The sequence below is a fragment of the Somniosus microcephalus genome, chromosome 14, assembly GCF_052327205.1.
Source record: "Somniosus microcephalus isolate GS21.2 chromosome 14, FLI_Smic_1.0, whole genome shotgun sequence".
NCBI lineage: Eukaryota > Metazoa > Chordata > Chondrichthyes > Squaliformes > Somniosidae > Somniosus > Somniosus microcephalus.
The window spans coordinates 11,305,265-11,330,576 of NC_141000.1; the positions used below are offsets into that span (position 1 = coordinate 11,305,265).

A 25,312-nucleotide genomic window follows, 5' to 3' on the forward strand; every position below is an offset into this window, starting at 1 on the left:
CAGGCATTGGAGGCATTGACTTTCACTGTGGAGAGACGGAGGGCAGTGCTCTACCCGGCAAGTGGCAGGAAGCCCTCGCCGCAAGTCTTCCGCACCATGTGGAGGGAGGTAGCACAGCACGTCTCGGGCACACTGTGGTCCCCAGGACCCACACACAGTGCAGGATGAAATTTAACGACCTCACTCGGGTGGTCAGGGTGAGTGAATGCTTCAACGAATGATACATACCACCATCTGAGCCACAATCTTCACACATTGCTCAAAGCCCCACACCCCCAGCACTCACCCACCAACAATCTCTACCTACCAACACTCACACCCACATCTCACATCTTGCACACAATGACAGCTATTCAACTAAGGCAGGCACATCACCCAAACACATTGTTCCACACTCACTCACACACTTTCCTTTCTCTTGCAGGCCAAGGTGGCTCACAACAGGAGGGAGCAGGAGCGCACAGGCGGGGGACAACCTGACACCCAACTACTGTCTGAGCTGGAGAATCAAGTGCTGCAGATTATTGGGCGCCAGGTGCTGGACGCCGTGGCCACTGGTGACATTGAACCCCTTGGGGTCAACAACGGTGTGTTCATCCCTACTCCTTTTTCTCACATCCCACTTCCCCCTCACCCCACAAGCCTTTCGCACTTTCCAGCTAATTATGCTGAATGCATGCAGTTCTCCCTTCCTGCCCCCCTCCCGTCATCTTAACCTGTCTCTTGTGCCTTTATGCTTTCAGATAATGAGCAAGCACCTGAGCAGCCTGTCCCTGAGGGCACCGTAGAGAGCGAGGCGGGAGAAGAGGAGGCGGAAGATTACAGCGCGTCACTGCATGTCTCACCCACAGGCACCAGCCCAGATACTGGCACTACGCGTGCTTTAGAGGCGAGTATAGTAGTGGGATCTGCACAGGGTGAGGCACCGGGGATGAGAGGGCTGCAGCAAGGCCAAGGGGAAAGGGTAGCTCTGCGTGCACCATGGAGCCCATCATCTCCAGTCTGCAAAGGATGGTAGACTCCCAGAGAGACCATGACGACCTGGACCTAATGCCACGTGTGATGGGTGATCTGGCAGCTTCCATTACAGCACAGGTGGAAGCAACGCAATGTCTTAGTGCAGTAATGCAGCCTATGGTTGGTGGCATTCAATCTCAGACTGCTCTGCCATGTAAGCTCTGACTGCTGCCATCGTGGCTGGGTCAACCACCATCAACTGGGGCTTTCACGGTGTCGCAGCAGGCCAGCAATCTGTGCTCCAACAGATTGCTAGGGATGCTGAAGTGCTGCCCCCGGGAGTGGCAGTGGGTCAGTGGAGCAGGAACCTTTTGTCCTCTCTCAGGATGACAGCATTCCTGCTCCCACCACTGGCACTGCGTCATTGCCCTTGTCGCTGTCTGTCATCCAGCTAGCCCAGACTGCTGCCGTCCATGCTGAGGTGGTGCAGTCTACAGCCGGGCCTTCCAGGCCCAAAGCTGGTCGAGGGCGTCCTGCAAGGCCATCTGAAGTCTCCCACATGGACACTCAGCAGCCTTCCACCAGCCCTGCTGCAGCCACTGGGCCATCACTTCATAGGAGCACTAGAGTAGGCAAAGGCACAGTAATGACAGGTACTAAGGGATTGCACAAGTGTGAATAGTTAATATTTTTGTTGTAAATATGTTTTCACTGATTTTTGATAAATTTATGAATTCAGTTTGGATTCTTTTGTTGTGTGTCTCATTCAGCTTTGCGCTGTGATATGGCCTGCGGCAGGGATGGAATGATGGGGATGTGGTGAGCAACGGGGATCTGGGGTTTAATTTATTGCAACCGCAGTCTGATGAGGCGATCACAGACCGCCCTTCCGGAAGGCCGATTGAGTGGCTGCCTCCTCCCTCGCTCCTGTTCCTCCTCATCATCATCCTTGTCTTCGTCTTCCTCCTCTTCCTCCTCCTGAGGTGGTCCCGCAATCCCTGGTGGCAATGGCTGGGCGCTTATGATGGCCAAGTTGTGGAGCATGCAGCAGACCACGGCGAAATGGGACACCCGCTCCGGCGAGTGCTGGAGGGCTCCTCCCGAGCGGTCAAGGCAGCGGAACCATTGCTTCAGCACCCCGATGGTCTGCTCGATGATGTTCCTGGTAGCGGCATGGCTCTCATTATATGAGTGCTGGGCAGGAGTGTTGGGATTGTGGAGGGGAGACATGAGCTAGGTGGAGAGCGGATAGCCCTTGTCTCTGACTAGCCAGCCGCGAGCTTGACGTGGTGGTTGGAAGAATGCTGGCACGGGATGAAGGCATCGTGGCTGCTGCCAGGATAGCGGGCATTCACATTGAGGATTCGCTGTGTGTGGTCGCACATCAACTACACCTTAATTGAGTGGTAGCCTTTGCGGATACGGAGGATTTCAGGATTGTTATGTGGTGCCCGCAAAGCCACATGGGTGCAGTCAATGGCACCCTGCACCATGGGGAATCCCGCTATCCTGGCAAAGCCACAAGCATGCTCGTCCTGCTTCTCTCTGGTGATGGGGAAGGAAATATAGTCCCTTCTCCTACTGTAGAGAGCCTCTGTGACCTCCCGGATGCAGCGATGGATGGTGAACAGCAGGATGTTAGCTACGTCTCCTGTTGCAGACTGGAAGGATCCGCTGGCGAAGAAATTGAGGGCGACGGTGACCTTGACTACCACTGAGAGAGCCGTGGTCACCCTGGTCTGAGGCTTGAGGTCTGGTTGCAGGAGGTGGCAGAGTTCTGTGACCACCTCCTTGGTGAAGCAAAGCCTTCTAATAACCTGCTCCAGACTTAATTGAAGGTAGGTGAAGTGCTCTCGGAATACCCTCGGAGGGTAAGGGCTCCTGTTGAGAGCCCTGATGGCCCTCCTCCTCCCTCTGGCCACATGTTCCAGTCTTTCTCGCTGCCTCTGCTCCCTCCGCCGTAGATCCTGGAGGGTGAGGTTGACTGCCAGTACAGCCCCCATTAATGTAACCAAGTGTAGCAGTTTGATTTTGTAAAGGATAAATATAGTTACTTTTTAGTTGCTATAAAACTCCTGATACTAAATAATGTTGACATTACGGAATGAGACTGTTGCACTATGTGAAACTGAAACAAAGCACTGAAATTCCACTAACCTACAGCTGCGAATCATTACTGATGATCCCATAAGAACATGAGAAATCGGAGCAGGAGTCGACAATACGGCCCCTCGAGCCTGCTCCACCATTCAATAAGATCATGGCTGATCATCGACCTCAACTCCACTTTCCCGCCCGATCCCCATATCCCTTGATTCCCCATGAGTCCAAAAATCTATCTATCTCAGCCTTGAATATACTCAACGACTGAGCATTCACATCCCTCTGGGGCAGAGAATTCCAAAGATTCACAACCCTCTGAGTGAAGAAATTCCTCCTCATCTCAGTCTTAAATGGCCGACCCCTTATCCTGAGACTATGCCCCCTAGTTCTAGACACTCCAGCCAGGGGACACAACCTCTCAGCATCTACCCTGTCAATCCCCCTCAGAATCTTGTATGTTTCAATGAGATCACCTCTCATTCTTCTAAACTCCAGAGAGTATAGGCCCATTCTACACAATCTCTCATCATAGGACAGCCCTCTCATCCCAGGAATCAATCTAGTGAACCTTCGTTGCACCGCCTCCAAGGCAAGTATATCCTTCCTTAGATAAGGAGACCAAAACTGTGCACAGTACTCCATGTGTGGTCTCACCAAGGCCCTGTACAATTGGAGCAAGACTTCCTTACTCTTATACTCCAACCCCCTTGCAATAAAGGCCAACATGCCATTTGCCTTCCTTATTACTTGCTGTACCTGCATGCTAGCTTTCTGTGTTTGTTGCACGAGGACACCCAAATCTCTCTGAACACCAACATTTAAAAATTTCTCACCATTTAAAAAATATTCTGTTTTTCTATTCTTCCTACCAAAGTGAATAACCTCACATTTCCCTACATTATACTCCATCTGCCACCTTACTGCCCACTCACTCAGTCTATCTATATCCCTTTGCAGACTCTGTGTTCTCCTCACAGCTTACTGTCCCACCTAGCTTTGTATCATCAGCAAACTTGGATACATTACACTCAGTCCCTTCATCTAGGTCATTAATATAGATTGTAAATAGCTGAGGCCCAAGCACTGATCCTTGCGGCACCCCACTAGTTACAGCCTGCCAACCTGAAAAAGACCCGTTTATCCTTACTCTCTGTTTTCTGTCTGTTAACCAGTCCTCTATCCACGCTACTATATTACCCCCAAACCCTATGAGCCCTAATCTTGTTTAATAACCTTTTATGTGGCACTTTATCAAATGACTTTTGGAAATCCAAATATACTACATCCACTAGTTCCACTTTATCTATCCTGCTAGTTACATCCTCAAAAAACTCTCATAAATTTGTTAAACACGATTTCCCTTTCATAAAACCATGTTGACTCTGCCTAATCATGTTATGATTTTCTAAGTGCCCTGATACCACTTCCTTAACAAAGGATTCCAGCATTTTCCCAATGATTGATGTCAGGCTAACTGGCCTGTAGTTCCCTGTTTTCTCTCTCCCTCCTTTCTTGAATAGCGATGTTACATTTGCTACCTTCCAATCTGCTGGAACCTTTCTAGAATCTAGGGAATTTTGGAAGATCAAAAGCAATGTATCCACTATCTCTGCAGCCACCTCTTTTAGAACCCTAGGATGTGGGCCGTCAGGTCCAGGGGATTTGTCGGCTTTTTATCCCATTAGTTTCTCTAGTACTTTTTCTCAACTTATACTAATTACATTAAGTTCCTCGCCCTTGGTTCCCCACCATTTTTGGTTTGCTTTTTGTGTCTTCTACTGTGAAGACAGATACAAAATATTTGTTTAACATTTCTGCCATTTCCTTATTCCCCATTATAATTTCTCCTGTCTCAGCCTCTAAGGGACCAACGTTTACTTTTGCTACTCTCTTCCTTTTTACATACTTGTAGAAGCTCTTACAATCTGATTTGATATTTCTTGCTAGTTTTCTCTCATATTCTATTTTTTCCCCTTTTTATCAAATTTTGGTCATCCTTTGCTGGTTTCTGAAACTCTCCCAATCCTCAGGCTTACTACTATTCTTTGCAACATTATAAGCTTCTTCTTTCAATCTAATGCTATCCTTAACTTCTTTAGTTCGCCACGGATGGACCACTTTTCCCATGGAGTTTTTGTTTCTCAATGGAATGTATTTTTGTTGAGAATTATGAAATATTTCTTTAAATGCTAGCCACTGCTCATCTACCACCATACCTTTTAATCTATTTTTCCAATCTACCTTAGTCAACTCGCCCCTCATACCTATGTAATTGGCTTTATTTAAGTTTAAGACTCTAGTTTCGGACTTAGGCAAATCACTCTCAAACTTAATGTGAAATTCTATCATATTATGATCACTCTGCCCCAGAGGATCCTTTACTATGAGATTGCTAATTAACCCTGTCTCATTACACAATACAAGATCTAAAATAGTCTGTTCCCTGGTTGGTTCCATGACGTATTGTTCTCGGAAACTGTCCCGAATGTATTACATGAACTCGTCCTCCAGACTACCTTTGCCAATTTAATTTGTCCAGTCTATATGAAGATTAAAGTACCCCACGATTATTGCATTACCTTTGTTACAAGCTCCTACTATTTCTTGCTTAGTATTCTGTCCACTGGTATAGCTACTGTTAGGGGGCCTAAATACTACTCCTACCAGTGTTTTCTGCCTCTTCTTATTCCTTATTTCCACCCATACTGATTCTACTTCCTGATCTTCCGAGCCGAGATCCTTTCTCTCTACTGTCCTTATGACATCCTTTATTATCAGGGTTACCCCCCTGCTTTTCCATTCTGCCCATCTTTTCAAAACATCAAGTACCCTGGAACATTTAGTTCCCAACCTTGGTCACCTTGCAACCACGTCTCTCTAATGGCTATTAGATCAAACCCACTTATCTCTATTTGTGCCACTAGTTCATCTATCTTGTTACAAATGCTTCGTGCATTTAGATAAAGAGCCGTTAATTTAAATTTTTTACCATTATTCCCTGCTTTGACCTTATTTTCTGCTGCACTGCTACTGTTAAACTCTCTGGGCTAGAAATTCGGTGCATTTGCGCCCGGGCGCGGCGCCGCTAACAGATCCCACTAAATTCAGCGGGAGTTTAGCTGTGGTGCTAACTGGTAGCGCCCCGCTGGCGATGTCATCATCGTGCGCAGTGCCCCATTTTTGCGCTGCCTGCAAAATTGGCCTGTGCCCCCTGAATCTGCGTGGGCGATGACAGCGACCGATTCAGGGGCTGGGAATGGAGCGGCAGGAGGTTCACATGACGCTAACTAAAGGGGAGGTGGCCGACTTACTTGTCGTGACCAGTTGCGTCTTTGAACGCGGGGTCCGTGCTGCGATCTGGCAGCCCGGCACTCCTCTTGAGTGCCGGGCTGCTGGCACGGCTCCCCGCTGGTCCAGGTAGGGCCCCGCAGAGTTGTGGGCTTGGGCCCTCCCCTTTACGGAGGGGAAGAGCACTTCCATGCGGCAGTGCTACGTGGCCCAGTGCGTAGCGCTGCAGAACGCACCGCCCTGATATTCGGGGTTAGCGCTCTAAGGAGGAAGTGGAGCACTTGAATTAGCGCTCCACCTCCCCCTTGGGGCACTAAAACTTAAGTTAGCGATTGCCGGCGCTATTTTTTGCTGGGCGCTAAATGTAGCACCCAGGCGATGTTAGCGATCCCAAATGGTCACTAATGAATTTCCCCCCCCGTCCCTTCCTTTCACACTCTGCTTATTTTTACCCAAATCACTACACTTCTCTATTGCCTTGGCCTTTCTCTTTAGATTTCTAAATTTCCCCTCACCTGACCCCTCCCCCAGCTTTTTTAGTTTAAAGCCCTATCTACAGCCCTAGTTATTATGCTATGCCCCGTTGGATTCACCTCGCCCCGGCGATAATTCTCTCGTGCCCTGTTAGCGACATCTGCTAACGGGAGGTGCTAAGGTACCAAATTTTTCCCCAAAGACTTGCATTTATATAGCACCTTTCACAACCTCAGGACGCTCCAAAGCGCTTTACAGCCAATTAAGTACTTTTGAAGTGTGGTCACTGTTGGAATGTAGGAAGCGCGGCAGCCAATTTGTTCACAGCAAGCTCCCACAAACAGCAATGTGATAATGACCAGATAATCTGTTTTATTAATGATGGTGGTGGAGTGATAAATATTGGCCAGGACTCTGGGAGAACTCCCCTGTTCTTCTTCGACTTGTGCCATGGGATCTTTTACGACCACCTGAGAGGGCAGATGGGGACTCGGTTTAGCGTCTCATCCGAAAGACGGCACCTCCGACAGTGCAGCTTAAAATTGCTAAGAATGCGTCATTATCCTGCGAAAAAGCTAAATGGTTTATACGTTGTTAATGTCTGGACATTTATGTACTATCACTTGGTCTTCTAGATGGGATGGTATACACTGGATCTAGTGTCTCTCTTTCACATGTATGCATTTATATTCTTGGTCATGGCTTTTGTATTTATTTAATGTAATATTGTTACATTATTGTTAGCCCTGCAGTGGGTAGTCAAAACTGCCCAACGCATTACCGGCACCTGGCTACCGACCATAGAGCACATATACCAGAAACGCTGTCTACGGAGGTCACGGTCCATCATCAAAGACCAGGGCCTAGAAATTCGGTTAAGCCCAAGAACGGGCGGGGCCACCACGGGCCAAGGTTAACGGCCGCTCGCAAAAAGAGCGCGGGCAGCACCGGTGTTTTGGTGCCGCCTGCTGATTTAAATGAGTGGTGCGCAGAAGCTGCCGTGCAACGCGCTCTTTCCGGCGATAACATCAGCAGGAGGCCGAAGGCCGCATCGAAAGGATCAGTGCGGCGCTCTCAGGCAGTCACCTATGAACAGTGATAGACTGTGGCACAGGCGTCGTTAACTGTTGCATGAGAAATCAATTGAAACAATACTTTTTAAAAAAGGGAAACATGTACCTCTTGGTCATGAGTTTACTGATGTAGAACGTGCAGAAGAGAGTTCAATTAAATTTTTAACAACAACAGACTTTTGAAGAACTCTTGGCGAGAATATGGTGTTAAATTTTCCTTAATTCTTGGCCTTTTAAAAACAGACTTCAAAACTTTGCGTCAGTTCCTAAGCTAGAAAACCCAATGTATAAAATTTAAGGAAATGCAGCTTTGATTTTTTTCCTGAGATTCTTACAACTGTAGTACATTATAGTTTAAAAAAAAAGTATTTACCACCTGTAATATTTGACTGACCAGGGAGGAGATTTGATGCATCTCACTGGAAGCAGTTTTCACTCCGATTGCATAGTCTGAGCTCTCCACAGTTGCCAGTTATCTCAGCAGTTGTTTGCAGCGCGGTTTTATAGCTCACTGCCGCTTTCTCTCCCGGCTCGACGCGCTGTCAACGGCAGCACGCATGGGCGTGCTTTGAAGAGGGGCGGTGACGTCCAAAATTGATGAGCTTGCGCCAATTGGGCGTTGCACACCGATTGATCTCACACTCCTGGTAATTAAAATACTTGTGGCGAGCGCAGGCAACGGCGGTGCTGCCGACCTGCCCAATATGGCGGCTGCCGCGTTCCGCGCCGGAAGCGAGGCGGCCGCCATTTTTTTCCCAAAATCAGCCTTAACAACCGGCACTAAAGGTTCGAATTTCATGGCCCTGGTCTTTAAAATGAAAGGAAACGTTCTGTTTAAATACAAATATGCTTCTTACGGGGGTACAGTCTGCACCACTTATAATGGCGCATTAGTATTAACGGGGTATAAGCGTTGGACGGTAAAGCCATCATAGCCCCATGCGTCCCTCACCATGATGCAGGCAACAATGATTCATATGAGTAACAGCCTTATTTATAGAGATGGTTATAATATGACCAGGCTGGCCATGATAAATCCTTCATCATGAGTTGGAAACCAGCAATCTAATTTTCTGTCCAGTAAGTTGGAAGTTTCAAGTCACACGTTGTGAGCTAGAATACGGGGTCAGGGCTACTAACAGAATCGTAGTAGCAGCTGTATGTATTGTCTCACCGCCTTCTTAAAATGGTGCAACACTTGAAACTTCTCTGTCAATTTTTGAAACACATTTACCAAAGCAGTCATTCAGGGACGTGAAAGCTGACCAGCTCACAGTTCCTAGGCAGCAACCGCCGCTGCCATTCTCCCGGCAGCACTGGCGGTTTCAACCGTTAGCCTGGCAGCACTGGCGGTTTCGACTGTTAGCGCTGGCGGTTTCGACCGTTAGCCCGGCAGCACTGGCGCTTCAACCGTTAGCCCGGCAGCACTGGCGGCTTCGACCGTTAGCACTGGCGGTTTCGACCGTTAGCACTGGCGGTTTCGACCATTAGCACTCGCGGTTTTGACCATTAATACTGGTGGTTTCGACCATTAGCCCGGCAGCACTGGCAGTTTCAACCGTTAGCACTGGCGGTTTTGACCGTTAGCCCTGGCGGTTTTGACCGTTAGCCCGGCAACACTGGCGGTTTCGACCGTTAGCACTGGCAGTTTTGCCCGGCAGCACTGGCTGTTATGACTGTTAGCACTGGCGGTTTCGACCGTTAGCCCGGTGGGCGGTGTAAATGGTGGGAACTGTAATTAACTCATTGCAAACTTTTCTTCTTGCATTTGTTCCTGTTGAATGTTTCATATTTGCATTTAATGGTAAATAAATACTTTAGTGACTGTAGTTTGTGAAAACTCTGATCTGTACTTATGATCCACCATCCCAGAGTGCGATAGTGTAGCATAAAAGCAGAGGGGTAATTTTAGGATACCGCACTCCCAATGGCTGAAGCTTTGTGCAATTCTGTGAAACTGCCCTTTATGTTTAATCCAGTAAATGGGGATTACTTCAAATAGAGTAATTGTCAACCTTTGTGTCATTACTGCTAAAAATACAGTTTATGGGCTGTTTAAGGGACCAAGTTCATTTATGGGAATCTGCTGAGAGAGAAAATGGTTCTATAAACACTACTAACAGCTGTAAACACAAGTCCTTGAACATTGTACCAATTAGCCTCTTCAGCTACACTGAATTACTTTGTTATTTTTCATACATACCTGTTCATATCATCCATATTATCCGCTGCAAAGTAAAAGCTTTTAATCTTGGGATGGCATGCTTTGAATGCGCTGTTAAAGAGAGGGAAAGGCACACAATAAACCACAAGCTCTCATACGTTATTTCTACATGAAAATATTCAAATACTCTCAGCTGTTGAAGATGTCACGTTAAAGGTTGATATTAAACGATTCCTCTCTGCTGGGTAACTATATTTTTCCATGTTTTGTGTGCCCCAGGGCTAGAGAGGGGCAAAAACAAAAAAGGTCATTATTCCAGCTCCTGATTGCTGTCCATTAAGTCCGATTGGAACACATGGGCAGGGATGGGACAGGGTTTGCTATCATGCCCCCACCGTCAAATAGCCTGCTGACTCTGACTGTCTAGCCCGCACATTAAGAATTGTCATAGATAGAGTCATAGAGTCATACAGCACAGAAAGAGGCCCTTCGGCCCATCGTGTCTGCACCGGCCATCAAGCCCTGTCTATTCTAATCCCATTTTCCAGCACTTGGTCCGTAGCCTTGTATGCTATGGCATTTCAAGTGCTCATCTAAATGCTTCTTGAATGTTGTGAGGGTTCCTGCCTCTACCACCCTTTCAGACAGTGAGTTCCAGATTCCAACCACCCTCTGGGTGAAAAAGCTTTTCCTCAAATCCCCTCTAAACCTCCTGCCCCTTACCTTGAAACTATGCCCCCTGGTTATTGACCCCTCTACTGAGGGAAAAAGTTCCTTTCTATCTACCCTATCTATGCCCCTCATAATTTTGTACACCTCAATCAGGTCCCCTCTCAGCCTTCTCTTCTCTAAGGAAAACAACCCCAGCCTGTCCAGTCTCTCTTCATAGCTGAAGCGCTCCAGCCCAGGTAACATCCTGGTGAATCTCCTCTGCACCCTCTCCAATGCAATCACATCCCTCCTATAGTGTGGCGACCAGAACTGCACACAGTATTCCAGCTGTGGCCTAACTAGCGTTTTGTACAGCTAGTCACTTGCGTAAACTGTTCAAAAAATATAATGTTATAGCACCATTACTGTATTATCTATGGGGTAGAACACTTAGGTTAGAGAGCGTTATGAACCAATAAAGCATCAAGGAGGTCAGATGACATAAACAAAATCATAAAGACAGACGTCATCATCATCTGAGCGCTTGGTTTTCCTACACTTGAAGCACACTCTATTCCATTTTTGCTGACAGTTTTTGTGGGTGTTTCAAGAACTGCAGTAGATGGCCAGCATGCTTCGACAGTCAAATCATGAAAAATGATCAAACTGCAAAACTAATGTATAATGTGACTTTAATTGCACTGATATTGTGACTTGTTTTACTACATTATGAGAGAAAAGCCCAAATTGTTTACACTTCATGTAAAAAAATGGATTGTGTCAGGAGACTGAAAAAACTAAAGACTTGCACTGATTTAATCTCATCATATCGCTCAGAAATGTCTCAAAATGCTTCACATACAATGAATTACTTTGAAGTGCAGCGACTGCCCCCATGACCGAAAATGGGTGAACAGCAAGAACCCAAAAGCAGCAATAAGATAAATGACCAGTCAATCTATTTTTGCTGGTACTGGTTGAAGGAGAAATGTTAACACAGATAATTGGGAGAACTCCCTGCTTTTCTTCAAATAGTGCCATAGAATCTTTAATACTCAACTGAACCAGAACATACAGAGGGGACTTTGGTTTAATGTTTCATTTGAAGGACAGCACCTCTGAAATGCAGCACTCTTTGGGAACTGCACTGGGGGGTTAGGCTTCAACTGTATAAAACACTAGTTAGGCCTCAGCTAGAGTACTGCATGCAGTTCTGGTCGCCACATTACAGGAAAGATGTGATTGCACGAGAGAGGGTACAGGGGAGATTTACAAGGATGTTGCTGGGAATAGAGAATCTTAGCTATGAGGAAAGACTGGATAGGCTGGGTTTGTTTTCCTTGGAACAGAGGAGGCTGAGGGGAGACCTTACTGAGGTGTATAAAATTATGAGGGGCCTAGATAAAGTGGATAGAAAGGACCTATTTCCCTTAGCAGAGGGGTCAAAAACCAGGGGGCACAGATTTAAAGTAATTGGTGGAAGGTTTAGAGGGGATTTGAGGGGAAATTTCTTCACCCAGAGGGTTGTGGGGGTCTGGAACTCACTGCCTGAAAGGGTGGTAGAGGCAGGAACCCTAACCACATTTAAAAAGTACTTGGATGTGCACTTGGGATGCTGTAACCTGCAGGGCTATGGACCAAGAGCTGGGAAGTGGGATTAGGCTGGATAGCTCTTTGTTGGCCGGCGCGGACACGATGGGCCAAAATGGCCTCCTTCCGTGCTGTAACTTTCTATGATTCTATGACTGTCAGCCTACACTATAGCTACTTTTATATTGGGTTAGGGGCCCACACGAGTGCTACCAGCTTCCAGCAGCAGGACCTGCTTATTTTAAATCAGGTCTCCCAGGCAGCTAGCCCACCATAGTAAATCTGACAAGTTTAATTTATGGTTCACCCAGTTCTGTGAAACCTGCCTATTGGGAGCCACTTATAAAATAAGCAGCTTATATGATCAAGAAGGTTGGCTCCACGACCTTCTAACTCAAGACACGAGTCTACCAACTGAGCAAAGCTGACAAACTAAGCTGATCAAGGTTTCTGATGGTGTCAAACAGAATAATAAGAAGCTTGAACAATATACAAACAGCAGCTAAAGCCTGAGATTTTTTCAGAGCTTTGTTTTAGATAGATTTTGGGTCTCTTATTTTATATCATATTAAAAAATAGTTTTAGTGCATTACACACTACATATTATATTGCCTTAAAAGAAATCTGCAGCTCAGTAATATACTTTGAAATGTCAGACTTATTTTCCGAATTACAATTCGGTATTTCAAATGGTCTAAAATCCGACATTACATTTTTATCAGAGAATAAAGTGGACTGTATTAGTACAGAACGCTATTAGTTTTTGGAGTGTGAGAGTATTTGCTGATGAAAATCAGCATATACTGGTGCCAATGAAACATGGACCATTGGCCTTATGTCGTACGTTTCCAAATAGAAGATGATCCTCACAACCCTATTCTGATTGCTAGGCTAAGAACAGGGACTGACCAACCGAGAACTACATCCACAATCTTACACCTTTAGGACTCTGTGGTGTAGTGTGTTCGGAAACCAACATACTCTAGTACTGGGTTTATAAAAATTATCGTAAAATAATGCAGGAGTTAGGCTGAATTTAATTTGTCTTTTGTGGCCATAGAGTTTACACAGTTAAGTAAGGACAATACTTGTCAATAACGTTTTGAACCTGCGGCTTCATCCAAGATAATCTCATATTTTTTCTTTGTTTGTACACATGTGCACATAACCAAATAGACTAGGAGAACAGCAGAAAATACAGGGAAGGAAACAGTAGAAAAAAAAAATTATGTACAGGAAATTCTGACCACATTATGAGGACACTGGATCAGATAAACCAGACAGCATGACCGGCCTGGGGTGGCGGGGGGGCGGAGAGAGGCGGTTGTTAGCGACTGGGAGGGAGAGTGGGGGGCAGCAACCGGAGGGGGAGGGGGAAAAAGAGACCGGGAGGGTGAAAAGAGGGAAGCCTTAATAGAATTTTTTTTTAAACAAAAAAAATCCATCAATTCCTTTGCGAAACTCAACCAATGTATACAGTTATTAGTGTGAAATGAACATCAGGACACATACAACCAACATTAATTACTCGCTGAATAGTAGATCACATTGAATTCATTTCCTTCCTGTAAAGTCAAGGATGAAAGGGATCTTCAGACCATCACTGCCACAATACTTACTACTTTTTCCGACATTCACTTGCTCTGTCAATTTTGAACTCAGATAGGCAGATAAATCCCTCAGCCTTTTCATCCTGAGGGAAAATCAAAAAACTAGTTAAACATTTTTTCGTTGCACAATTTTTTCATCGCTGAATCAACCACTTAAATGTTCAATGTATTAAGTATCATTTTTGAAAAGTTTTTGTTACAATGCTGTTACTGCAGCAGGTCCGAAACAATGCAATAAGTTTGAGCACGTAGAATGAATCTGTCTGAAAATATACAAACTTTAGGTTCAAAGCTAAGCACTCCTAAATGGCAAGTTATTAGCGACACTGGGAGATAATAATTTCCTCAGTTTGCTAATGTTAGCGGAAGAATTGATCACGAGTAAAAACTGACCTCTTTAACAAACAGGAGAGAAAAAAACGTTCACTAGTCTTTTCTCTTCTGGCCCGCTGTGCATTTCCAGCATTTCCTGTTCCTGTTTCCAATTTCCAGCATTCGCAGTGTTTTTCTAATTAAGTTCCAGATTTGGCAATATCCAACCCCAATAGAATATGGCACAAATGGTAAACTCAAAAGGTTAGTATGCAGGTGCAGCAAGTGATTAAGAAGGCCAATGGAATGTTGGCGTTCATTGCTAGGGGGATAGAATATAAAAATAGGGAGGTATTGCTTCAGTTGTACAAGGTATTGGTGAGACCGCACCTGGAATACTGCGTACAGTTTTGGTGTCCATACTTAAGAAAGGACATACTTGCTCTCGAGTCAGTACAAAGAAGGTTCACTCGGTTAATCCCGGGGATGAGGGGATGGACATATGAGGAGAGGTTGAGTAGATTGGGACTCTACTCATTGGAGTTCAGAAGAATGAGAGGCAATCTTTTTGAAACATAAGATTGTGAAGGGTTTGGATCGGGTGGATGCGGGGAGGATGTTCCCGATGATGGGTGAAAATAGAACTAAGGGGCATAGTCTTAGAATAAGGGGCTGCTCTTTCAAAACTGAGATGAGGAGGAACTACTTCACTCAGAGGGTGGTAGGTCCATGGAATATGCTGCCCCAAAAAGCTGTAGAAGCTACATCATTACATAAATTTAAAACAGAAATAGACAGTTTCCTAGAAGTAAAGGGAATTAAGGGTTATGGGGAGCGGGCAGGAATTTGGACATGAGTCTAGGTTCGGATCGGTCATGGCCCTGTGGGTAGCGGAGCGGGCCCAGGGGCCATGTAGCCTGATCCTGCTCCTATTTCGGGTGTCTAATTCTGTTAGATTCAGGAGATGGTTCTGTGATAGTGGATTGGCGGTTAGGATCAGATCAGCCATGATCTTATTGAATGGCGGAGCAGGCTCGAGGGGCCGATTGGCCTACTCCTGCTCCTATTTCTTATGTTCTTATTTATTCATGTTTTACCACACTGAGCGAAATGAAGTAAAAAATGAGAGTGCTAAACATAAACACATGTAGTTACTTAGTTTTCATGTTAGTCACTAAGTTGCATTGGTGCTCGTGCACTCTTTTAAGGACTGAAAATGCAATGACTGACCGCTGCACCAAATACAATAGGTTTAAGTCTTCTTGAAATTGAAATTGAGAAATAAAAAAATAAACTTATTGTGCCATGTAGGGTAGACTACATACACACATACTCTACCATTTTGCTATGTGATTTTCCTGGAACAGAATGCCCTGAAAGAATAGGAAAATAAGTTGTGTGGAAAGTGTACTGGTTTTGAAAAATTATAAAAATGCTTCCATGTTTCTAAAAATCACCTCTTTGAAAGAACTCTCTCACAATTGACAGAATGCTTCTGTCATCTCATCTGCCAACTATTCCATCAACATTGGGTACCCTTTATACTCTCTCACCTTGGTCCTCAGAATCCCACCACGATCAGCCCCAACACCAGCAGCACCAACACCACCACCAACCTTCTCCGCAATCACCTGATGCGGCACAGGACACAGGGCATCAGTAGCCGAGCACATTGCTGCCCGGAAGGCCAGGGATGGCCTCACCATGGCCAGATTTACTTCACTTGACACTGTACATCCTGACATCCACATGATGCGCCGGGTTGGCACCACCCCCACACCAACACCATAAAGCATCCCTACAATGCCCAAGCCATTCCTTGCAACTCACTAAGTCACTTCCAAAGCTGCACACAAATCTGTCCAAGAATGCAAAGTGTTGAAAATAAAGGTTTCAATGTCTGACACCACATTAACAGAAACTGCACATGAACATTGCATAAAACACCCAAGTGCTTATCCTTGTGTGCTGTTAGTTGATATGATTGCACTAGGATGAGGGTGAGTGTGAGGGGTGGCTAGTGAGATGGGGATGTGATAATGTAGCTAGAGAGGGATGGGTGGAGGTGCAAGGTAAGTTGGTGTGAGTAAGGATGTGCAGGGGTTGGGTAGGGAAGGCAGAGTGATGGAGATGTGGTGAGAAGCACAGCAGGATGACGATGAGTGTGGCTTTGTACTAACATTTCGTGATCTAATGAGATCATTGAAAGGTTTGCGCCATTGCACGCAGGTCCTCCTGACGACGTCCCTGCTTGTGCCCTCCTGTAAGCATATATAAGCAAGTGGAGGGAGTCATGGGAGAACCTGGGTGCAGTCCTGCTCCTCTGTGCAGCGCTTGTCGGTGTTTGCAGCGCTTCAGTGCTGCAGAACACTGACAGCACAAATGTCAAAATAAAGTTGGCCATGGTCCCATCAACGAAACCGGCTGATGACGCGTCATGAAATGACGTCATCAGATCCGATTCCTCTAATTGGCCCGGGAAACGCGCTGGGCGGGCTTAACAAGCCCTATCAAGGGAAAATCATTTTGGATAGCGGGATGGAGCCAGCAGTGGGGCCGTGACCCACCACCGACATCGCCCGCCCCGGACCTGCCGAGGTAAGTAAAATCGCGGCCTAACTTAATTCACTAACCTCCTGTACTACCAGGCAATTTACAAAAAGACACCCATTGAAGAAAAGCTACAGCAGTCTCACAAACCAATTATACATTAGCTTCCCCTCTTTTTTTAGGATGTTCTCTACAGTTGTATGAACGTGGCTGCGTGTCTGGACTAATATTTTCTTACTTGAGGCAAAATCCCCGCTGAGCTGACTCCTTTAACAGTTTACATTACTGAGAATTTTCAACAGCCCAGTTTTTTTTTTACACTTCAAAAAGTACTTCAACGGCTGTCAAGCGCTTTGGGACGTCCTGAGGTTGTGAAAGGTGCTGCATGAAAGCAAGTTCGTTCCTTTAAAATAATTTTTTTTTGAAAACTCATTTAATCCTGAACTCATACACAAGAGACACGCACATTCATAGTCAGCATGTTTAAATCAGCTCTTACTTCTTCATTCATGTACCAGTAAAGCGAGACATCCTTCAATACCACCCAATACTTTTTCCACTTCTGTGAAAAGTAACTTTTGGCATCCTTTTTTTTCCATAACCAGCCTTCGCAGTCTCCACGACCGAGGTCCTTGCAAGAAATTCTTCTCCTGCTCATGGCTGTCACAGTACCTGAAATTACCAGGAGACGGGAGAATGTCAGGCACTCAAATACCCAGCTACACATAATGGCCTAGAAATTCACCTCGGGGGTGGGGGGTGGGAGTGGCACAACACGGGCGATATCGAATCGGATCGGCCGCCCGTTATACACAGCACCTGATACTCAGTTCCATTGCAGTCAGTGGCACTTTTCAAAGAAGAGCAGGTAGGGGGAGTTCTCCTGGTGTCCTGGCCAATATTCATCCCTCAACCAACACTAAAAACATGGCCGTTATCTCATTGCTGTTTGTGGGGCTTTGCTGTGCGCAAATTGGCTGCTACGTTTCCCTACGTTACAATGGTGACTACACTTCAAAAGTACTTCATTGGCTGTAAAGCGCTTTGGGATGTCCTGAGGTTGTGAAAGGTGCTATAGAAATGTAAGCCTTTCTTTTCTTTTAATGCACTCCTGGATTTCAGGTCCCTGCCCAAAGGGGAAGGTGTATGTTATGTCACTTCCACCAAACCAATAATGGTGCCTCTTATGAATGAAATGAACTAACGTTAATACCTGAATAGAATTCACAATAGCCTTGTACTTTGCATACAGACACACACACACATACATAGACTCACTTTAAGGACATCAAGTAAACATCTAATTCATTCTGACAGCCAGTAGAAACGACTTAAACAGCAAAAAAAAATGCAACTGTTTGCAAATACAGGTTCACTCCCAACTATGGCAGGAAACACAGCTGGTCGGTCCACTGTTTGACAGCCACGTGTGCACCATATATCATTGATTTAAAGGAGGTCGCTACAAAATAATCTTGGGAAATATACACATGATGACATTTTAACTTGAATTCAAGAAGGAAATGGTGAGATTGGTGGCGGAGATGGAGGGTGAAATCGGTAGCCAGCGGGGAGGGGGAGTAACCCGTGCTCTTGTAAGTATGGGGGCCTTCCTGCCGGTTAGTGCCATGTTGTGTTGTGTGAGTTCAGCATGTGGGGAGTAAAGCACTGGGGTGCTCGAACATGTACAATGGGCCGTGCAAGAAGCTCAAGGTTCTAATTTACATAAATTATTCTTGACTTTTAATGTTGCTGGCGTGTGCTACTGCCGCCATCGCAACTTCCTTTCCCAAAAGCACGGTGGCATAGTGGTTAGCACTGTTGCCTCACAGCGCCAGAGACCCGGGTTCGAATCCGGCCTCGGGTGACTGTCTGTGTGGAGTTTGCACATTCTCCCCGTGTTTGTGTGGGTTTCCTCCGGGTGCTCCGGTTTCCTCCCACAGTCCAAAGATGTGCGGGTTAGGTTGATTGGCTATGATAAAATTGACCCTTAGTGTTAGGGGGATTAAATACGTGGGGATAGGGGTGGGATATGTGTTGGTGTAGGGGTTATGGGGATCGGGTGGGATATGTGTTGGTGTTGGTGTAGGGGTTACGGGGATCGGGTGGGATATGTGTCGGTGCAGGCTCGATGGGCCGAAATGGCCTCTATCTGCACTGTGGGGTTTCTGTGATTCTGTGAAGATGGCAGGTAGCTCATTCCAGCCAGAAATACGATAGCAGGGCAGAGTTAGTGGAAATGTACTGGAAAAGGAGTGGCCAGGTTACTAACCTTAACCTGGGTGACAATGGTATTTTGACCATTAGAACCAATTAAAAAAGGTGATTTTGCTAAAGACCATATATGGACACTGGCCAAACGAACTGTTGATAAGAAAAGGGTTAAAACCTCGATACTCAAAGAACAACTTTACACAGACTTACTGCGAGGACAAAGGAACAGACTTAAGACGACATCATCTGTGTCCGAGAGGTTCCAGAGACCAAAGGCTGCGAGCTACTCGTTAAAACTATCGCCTTTTGTTAAGTATTGATTACGTTGTAAGCTTAATAAATCTTGATCTATTGCTCAAACATACTGGCTGCTGCCTATTGGTGTCTTGTCCAAGAACTCAGAGATCATTTAAGATCTTACAGCTTACTGCCCGCCATACTTTGGGGTGGGGGAGGGGTGGTAGGCCAGTTAGCACCCTAACTTTATAGACTCACACTTCTAAAGCATCACACTTCCATGAATGGACTGGCTCACATAACCATTTATCTGTTGTTACCAATCAAATATGCAACTGACTTAACTGAACGATTCATAAGCAGTTAAAGATACTCGGGAGCAATAAATGAGCAATTAAATCGTTGACAGTGTTAACCCTTTCACCAGCACACACATTTATTTAGGTTTGATCATTAAATAAATTAACTAAGTTTCTGCTTGCACGGCTAGCTTCACTTTTGCTTGCTGCAATAGAATTTTGAGAATAAAGCAAACATTTAATAAAAACCAAAGTGCTAAATAGACAAAAAACGTTGAAATAACCACAATTTGCAGACCGTAGTGCGATTGTGAAACCTTCAGCACGGCCAGAACTGGATTGCAAGAGGGTTACCGCAGTTAATGAATTTACACGTTAAACTTCAAAGTTAGGTACAACAGGATTAAAATCACACTTATATAAAAAGATACATTTTAATCAACACTGCTTAAAACCACTAATCTGAAAATTCATCTCTAAAACAAAACAACGAAACAGAGAGAGAAAAAATAAAGATTCCTAAAAAGAATCCAATACCTTTGTTTCTTTTTTTAGACTTCTGCCCCAGGGATTGTTGGAACGTCTGAAATCAAAGAAGAGGAAAAGCAACAGTGAAAAATATAAATTGAGGATTTTACAATTGATGTCCCATCTGGTTTCAAACTACATATGACACTGTCGTCATCTACATTGGGTTGTTACCTCAACTTAGAACTGCATTTCCTGTACTGCAAAAATAAAACTAGAAACACAGCCTGCTAATTGATACAAACCATCACTATTCACAAACAGCTTTAGAAATATGAAAAAAGATTGTTCTAATTTGAGATATAATGGTATTCTACATTTAACAGGTGATGCCTTTCTAATATAAATACTTCCTAAAAACAGCATGGGAATGAAGTATTTTAAGAGCTACATTTATAGAATACATCTGCAATACTAGTAAAACAAAAAGCCACATGGTCTAACCACGAAGTTACTTTGGGCTCTTTAAAGTCAGTCTTATGAATACTGCAGGCATTCTACACACAAATGGCCACTGTTGTCTGGTATCTACCGGCAAAAAGAAGACAGAAACCAAACTTCTGAATTCTGCATACTTAAGTACAGTCGCAAATGTGGTTGCTTAAGCACCCTAGGTAGTTTCATTTTTCTGGGACATTCTGAAAATCAAGGACAAATGGGCAATTTTTTTTTACACCAACATAAAACTGTCACAGCATATTACAGGTTAAAAAAAAGGAAGAAAAATAACTAGCTCCTGAAACTCTGTAACTACTGGTCACTGAGGAAGTGGTGGGGTTGGCGGATGGGGCTTGGGGCTTTCAGATTTCCATCCCTTAGAAATTTGACATGCTGGAAACATAGGGTAAGATCTGCAAGTTAGAACACACTGACATTCTGCTTGCAGAGGCTGCGATTTGCAGGGTCCCAGAACAGTTGGGTGCCTGAGATGTGCCCCTGGTGCCACAGGTGCCCATTGGCAGTGTTTAAATATGAGGCCCTCACAACTGACCCTACCTACTCCAGTAGAATCAACGGCAGAGGTCATCAGGGGGCGCAATCCTGGCATAATTGTTGGTATATCCTCGCTGAGGATTTTCAGGGCTAGCAACTAAGTCTAACTCAGCTGACCTCACCCTATACTGCAAGGCCAGCGTATTTGCATAATTTGCTGATGCTCTGAGCATACACTTCTCTTCTTCATAGGCAGTCCCTCGGAACCGAGGATGACTTGCTTCCACACTAAAAATGAGTTCTCAGGTGACTGATGAGTCCAATGCGGGACCTACAGTCTCTGTCACAGGTGGGGCAGACGGTGGTTGAAGGGGCGGGTGGGTGGGGTGTTTGGGTTGATGTGCGCTCCTTCCGCTGTTTGCGCTTGGCTTCCGCTTGCTCCCGGCAAAGAGACTCGAGGTGTTCGGCACCTTCCCGGATGCTTCTCCTCCACTTTGTGCGGTCTTGGACCAGGGATTCCCAGGTGTCGGTGGGGAAGTAGCACTTTTTCAAGGAGGCTTTGAGGGTGTCCTTGAAGCATTTCCTCTGCCCACCTGGGGCTCTATTGCCGTGTCGGAGCTCCGAGTAGAGCGCTTGCTTTGGGAGTCTCGTATCGGGCATGCGGATGATGTGACCCGTCCATCGGAGCTGATCGAGCGTGGTCAAAGCTTCGATGCTGGGGATGTTGGCCTGAGCGAGAACACTGACGTTGGTGCGCCTATCCTGCCAATGGATTTGCAGGATCTTGCGGAGGCAGCGTTGGTGGTACCTCTCCAGTGCTTTGAGGTGCCTGCTGTGCATGGTCCATGTCTCTGAACATACAGCACACAAAGCAACTGGACAACATTGAGGTCACGCGAGTGAGTTATCGGATGCCAGCATCTAGAGACAGCCTTCCCTTAAGAGGCGCCTGCTATTTGAACCCTACAATGACCTCCAGGAGGAAAGTCCGATGCGCTGATTGGACGTTAAAGATCATGGGAAAGGAGGTCCAGAGAAGAGGGCCGGCCCTATGTTGAAGAGAGGGCCTCCCAGCACGGCACAATCCATTGCTTGAGGCAGGCGTCTCCCGAAGAGCTTGTTGCAAATGAGCACTGAGTGTCTGACCAAGATAACAAAAAATTGTGTGCAGTTGTATTGTATTGTGTGCAGTTTTGGTCGCCTTATCTGAGGAAGGATGTTCTTGCCATGGAGGGGGTACAGCGAAGATTCACCAGGCTGATACCTGGGATGGCAGGAATGACGTATGAGGAGAGATTGGGTCGATTGGGCTTATACTCGCTGGAGTTTAGAAGAATGAGAGGGGATCTCATTGAAACTTATAAAATTCTGACAGGACTGGACAGACTAGATGCAGGTAGGATGTTCCTGATGGCGGGGGAGTCCAGAACCACGGGTCACAGTCTAAGGATAAGGGGTAAGCCATTTCGGACAGAAATGAGGAGGAATTTCTTCACCCAGAGAGTGGTGAACCTGTGGAATTCTCTACCACAGAAGGCAGTGGAGGCAATTCATTAAATATATTCAAGAAGGAGTTGGATATATTTCTTAAGGCTAAAGGGATCAAGGGATATGGGGAGAAAGCAGGGACAGGGTACTGAATTTGGATGATCAGCCATGATTGCATTAAATGGCGGAGCAGGCTCGAGGGGCCGAATGGCCTACTCCTGCTCCTATCTTCTATCTATTATTTTATATATATAAAAAGATACGTCCGTCTGTATGTCTGTCTGTCTGTCCGCTATACACTCAAAGGTTATAGAGCGTACCTACACATATGTTCTATCAAAAGAAAGGTTATGATTAGGGGAGTGTCATAGGCATATTTACTTTTTGGTCAGACAAAAATTGTTCGGACAGTATACAGAAAACGTTCAAAAATCCGCTCATTAGCGGTTGACCAATCCTACCGCTCATTAGCGTTGAGTGACGTGATGGTTGACCAATCCTACAGTTCAGTGACCTGATGGTTGACCAATCGGTGCGTCACGGGCGGGGCCTAATCCTGCAGCCTCCCGAAACGTCGCCGCCATTTTTTTACCCTGCTTTTCCTCAACAGCAAGTGGGGCAGCTGCGTCGGCCCGCCGGAGCGGGAGCTGAGTTGGGGTCACTCGGGCCGGGCCTCACAACCGCTCGGCCTGAGACACAGAGCGGGGGAGCGGCAGCGGGCGGCCGTGAACCGCGCCGCCCTGTAAACTGCCCTGGCAACGCCCAGCTAGTGTTTCTATGTAAAAGGTTGGGGCCTAAAGATTAGCTCTGACGTAAGAAAACTACTGGGCACTTGGTCTAAGCGTTAAACAAAGCTTTAATCAACTGTTTTACAACATGGAGGTCTAGTTGTGTCCTTCACTAGTTCCTGTTGAGAATGTCCTGCGCAAGCTGGGCCCGTGCCCGAGTATTTATACTCTCCCTGGACAGCGCCACCCGCAGGCCGCTCAGTATTATTTCATAAGCCTTTCTTTCATGAATGACTGATTCATGTCAAGCTCCATGTGTAGTTTGGGTGCAGGCTCCTAGCATGCAATATGCTGGCCCAATGCAAACGTACGCACAGTACACAGGGGGTGTAGTAGGCCTGGGGATGGGGATCGGCAATTTCGGGCAAGTGGGGCAGTAGGAAAGCAGTTGGAGGTTTAAATTGAAGACAGGGGCTGATGAATTAGGAATAGCTTTCTATTCTTGGTGATTCACTACTGTTGATTTTGGAGGCTGAAGCTTGAGGCTTACTAGTGTCTGATAATTACTGAGACGTTGCAATAAATCGATGTGGCAGCTTGCCATCTCACATCAAATACTGCCCCCATAGTACTCATTAGGTTTTTAAAAATTCATTCTCGGGATGCAGACTGACATTTATTGTTCATCCTTAATTGCCCTTGAGAAGGTGGGCCTTTTTTTTGCATCGCTGGTGAAGGTACTCCCAAAATGTTGTTAGGCAGGGGGTCCTAGGATCTTGACCCAGCGATGTTGAAGGAGCGACGATATTTGTCCAAGTCAGGATGGTGTGTGACTTGGAAGGGAACTTGGATGTGATGGTGATCCCATATGCCTGCTGCCCTTGTCCTTCTAGATGGTGGAAGTCATGAGTTTGGGAGTTCCTGCATTGCATACTGTAGATAGTACACACTGCAGTCACAGTACGCAGGTAGCGGAGGGTGTGAATGTTTAGAATAATGGGTGAGGTGCTGATCAAGCGGACGACTTTGTCCGGATGGTGTCAAGCTTCTTGAATGTTGTTGTAGCTGCACCCATCATGCAAGTGTGCCTTGTAGGTGGTGGAGAGGATTTGGGGAGTCAGGAGGTGAGTCACTCACTGCATAATAACCAGTCCCTGGCCTGCTCTAGTAGCCATGGCATTTATGTGGCTGGTCCAGTTGAGTTTCTGGTCAGTTGTGACTCCCAGGATAATGATGGTGGGTGACTCAGTGATGGTAATGCAATTGAATGTTAGGCTCTATTGTTGGTGATGGTCCTTTTCTGGTACAGGAAACTCTTGATTTACCGGCACCTAAATAACCAGAAATCTCTGTTAACCGGCAAAATTCAGGAGTAGGTTCAGGTAAGTTTTACTTCATATTAGTGGCCGTTCCTGGATCTGTGGCCGTGTAACCGGGGTTCCTGCACCTGTTGCTATGCAACACAGGCACCTGGATCTGTGGCTGGGGTTCCTGCACCTGTTGCTATGCAACAGGGATGCCTGGATCTGTGGCCGTGTACGGGGCTCTCGTACCTTTTACTGTACCTCTCTGTAATCCGGACTTTTTGATAAACCGGCACCACGCCGGTCCCGTCCGTGCCGGATAAAAAAGAGTTTCCTGTACTTGTATGGCATGTATGTTACTTGCCCCTTATCAGCCCAAACCTAGATGTTGTCCAGGTCTTGCTGCATGTGGGCATGGACGACTTAACTGAACACTGTGCAATTATTAGTGAAAGGCCCCACTGCAACATTGTTAGCGAGTGGTGAGGTAGCGAGAGGAGGGGTGTGGAAAGTAGATGATTTCATTTATAAATTGCATTGTCATTGACTATGATTCAGCAAAGAAAAGGCATCACAGCACACATATAAATTGCCACATTATTATTTTTTTAGGTAACTGAAACATGAAAAAAAGTAAAAATCAATAAGCTGTTGCTGTGAAACACCTTTGTGGGCTACTTGTATTGTGATAGCAAGAATCAAGAAGGCACACAACAGACATCAAGAAAACTGCTGAGATACCAGGGAAGCTGGCCCTTAGTTTCCATGACAACATGCTTCTGGGTTTTTTTGGTGCAATTATAGATGAA

General features: G+C 45.9%; 1 protein-coding gene across 1 annotated transcript in view; it reads right to left on the reverse strand.

The window, feature by feature from the left end:
- The window catches only part of cnksr2a (connector enhancer of kinase suppressor of Ras 2a), a 775,384-nt gene that overhangs the window by 117,519 nt on the left and 632,553 nt on the right, over positions 1–25,312 (reverse strand). Inside the window, exons 16-19 of the mRNA XM_086006247.1 lie at positions 20,060–20,105; positions 17,272–17,444; positions 13,920–13,993; positions 10,099–10,170 (exon numbers count right to left, since the gene is read on the reverse strand). Of these exons, the coding sequence (XP_085862373.1) occupies positions 10,099–10,170; positions 13,920–13,993; positions 17,272–17,444; positions 20,060–20,105 (365 nt within the window). The remainder of the gene's footprint in view (positions 1–10,098; positions 10,171–13,919; positions 13,994–17,271; positions 17,445–20,059; positions 20,106–25,312) is intronic.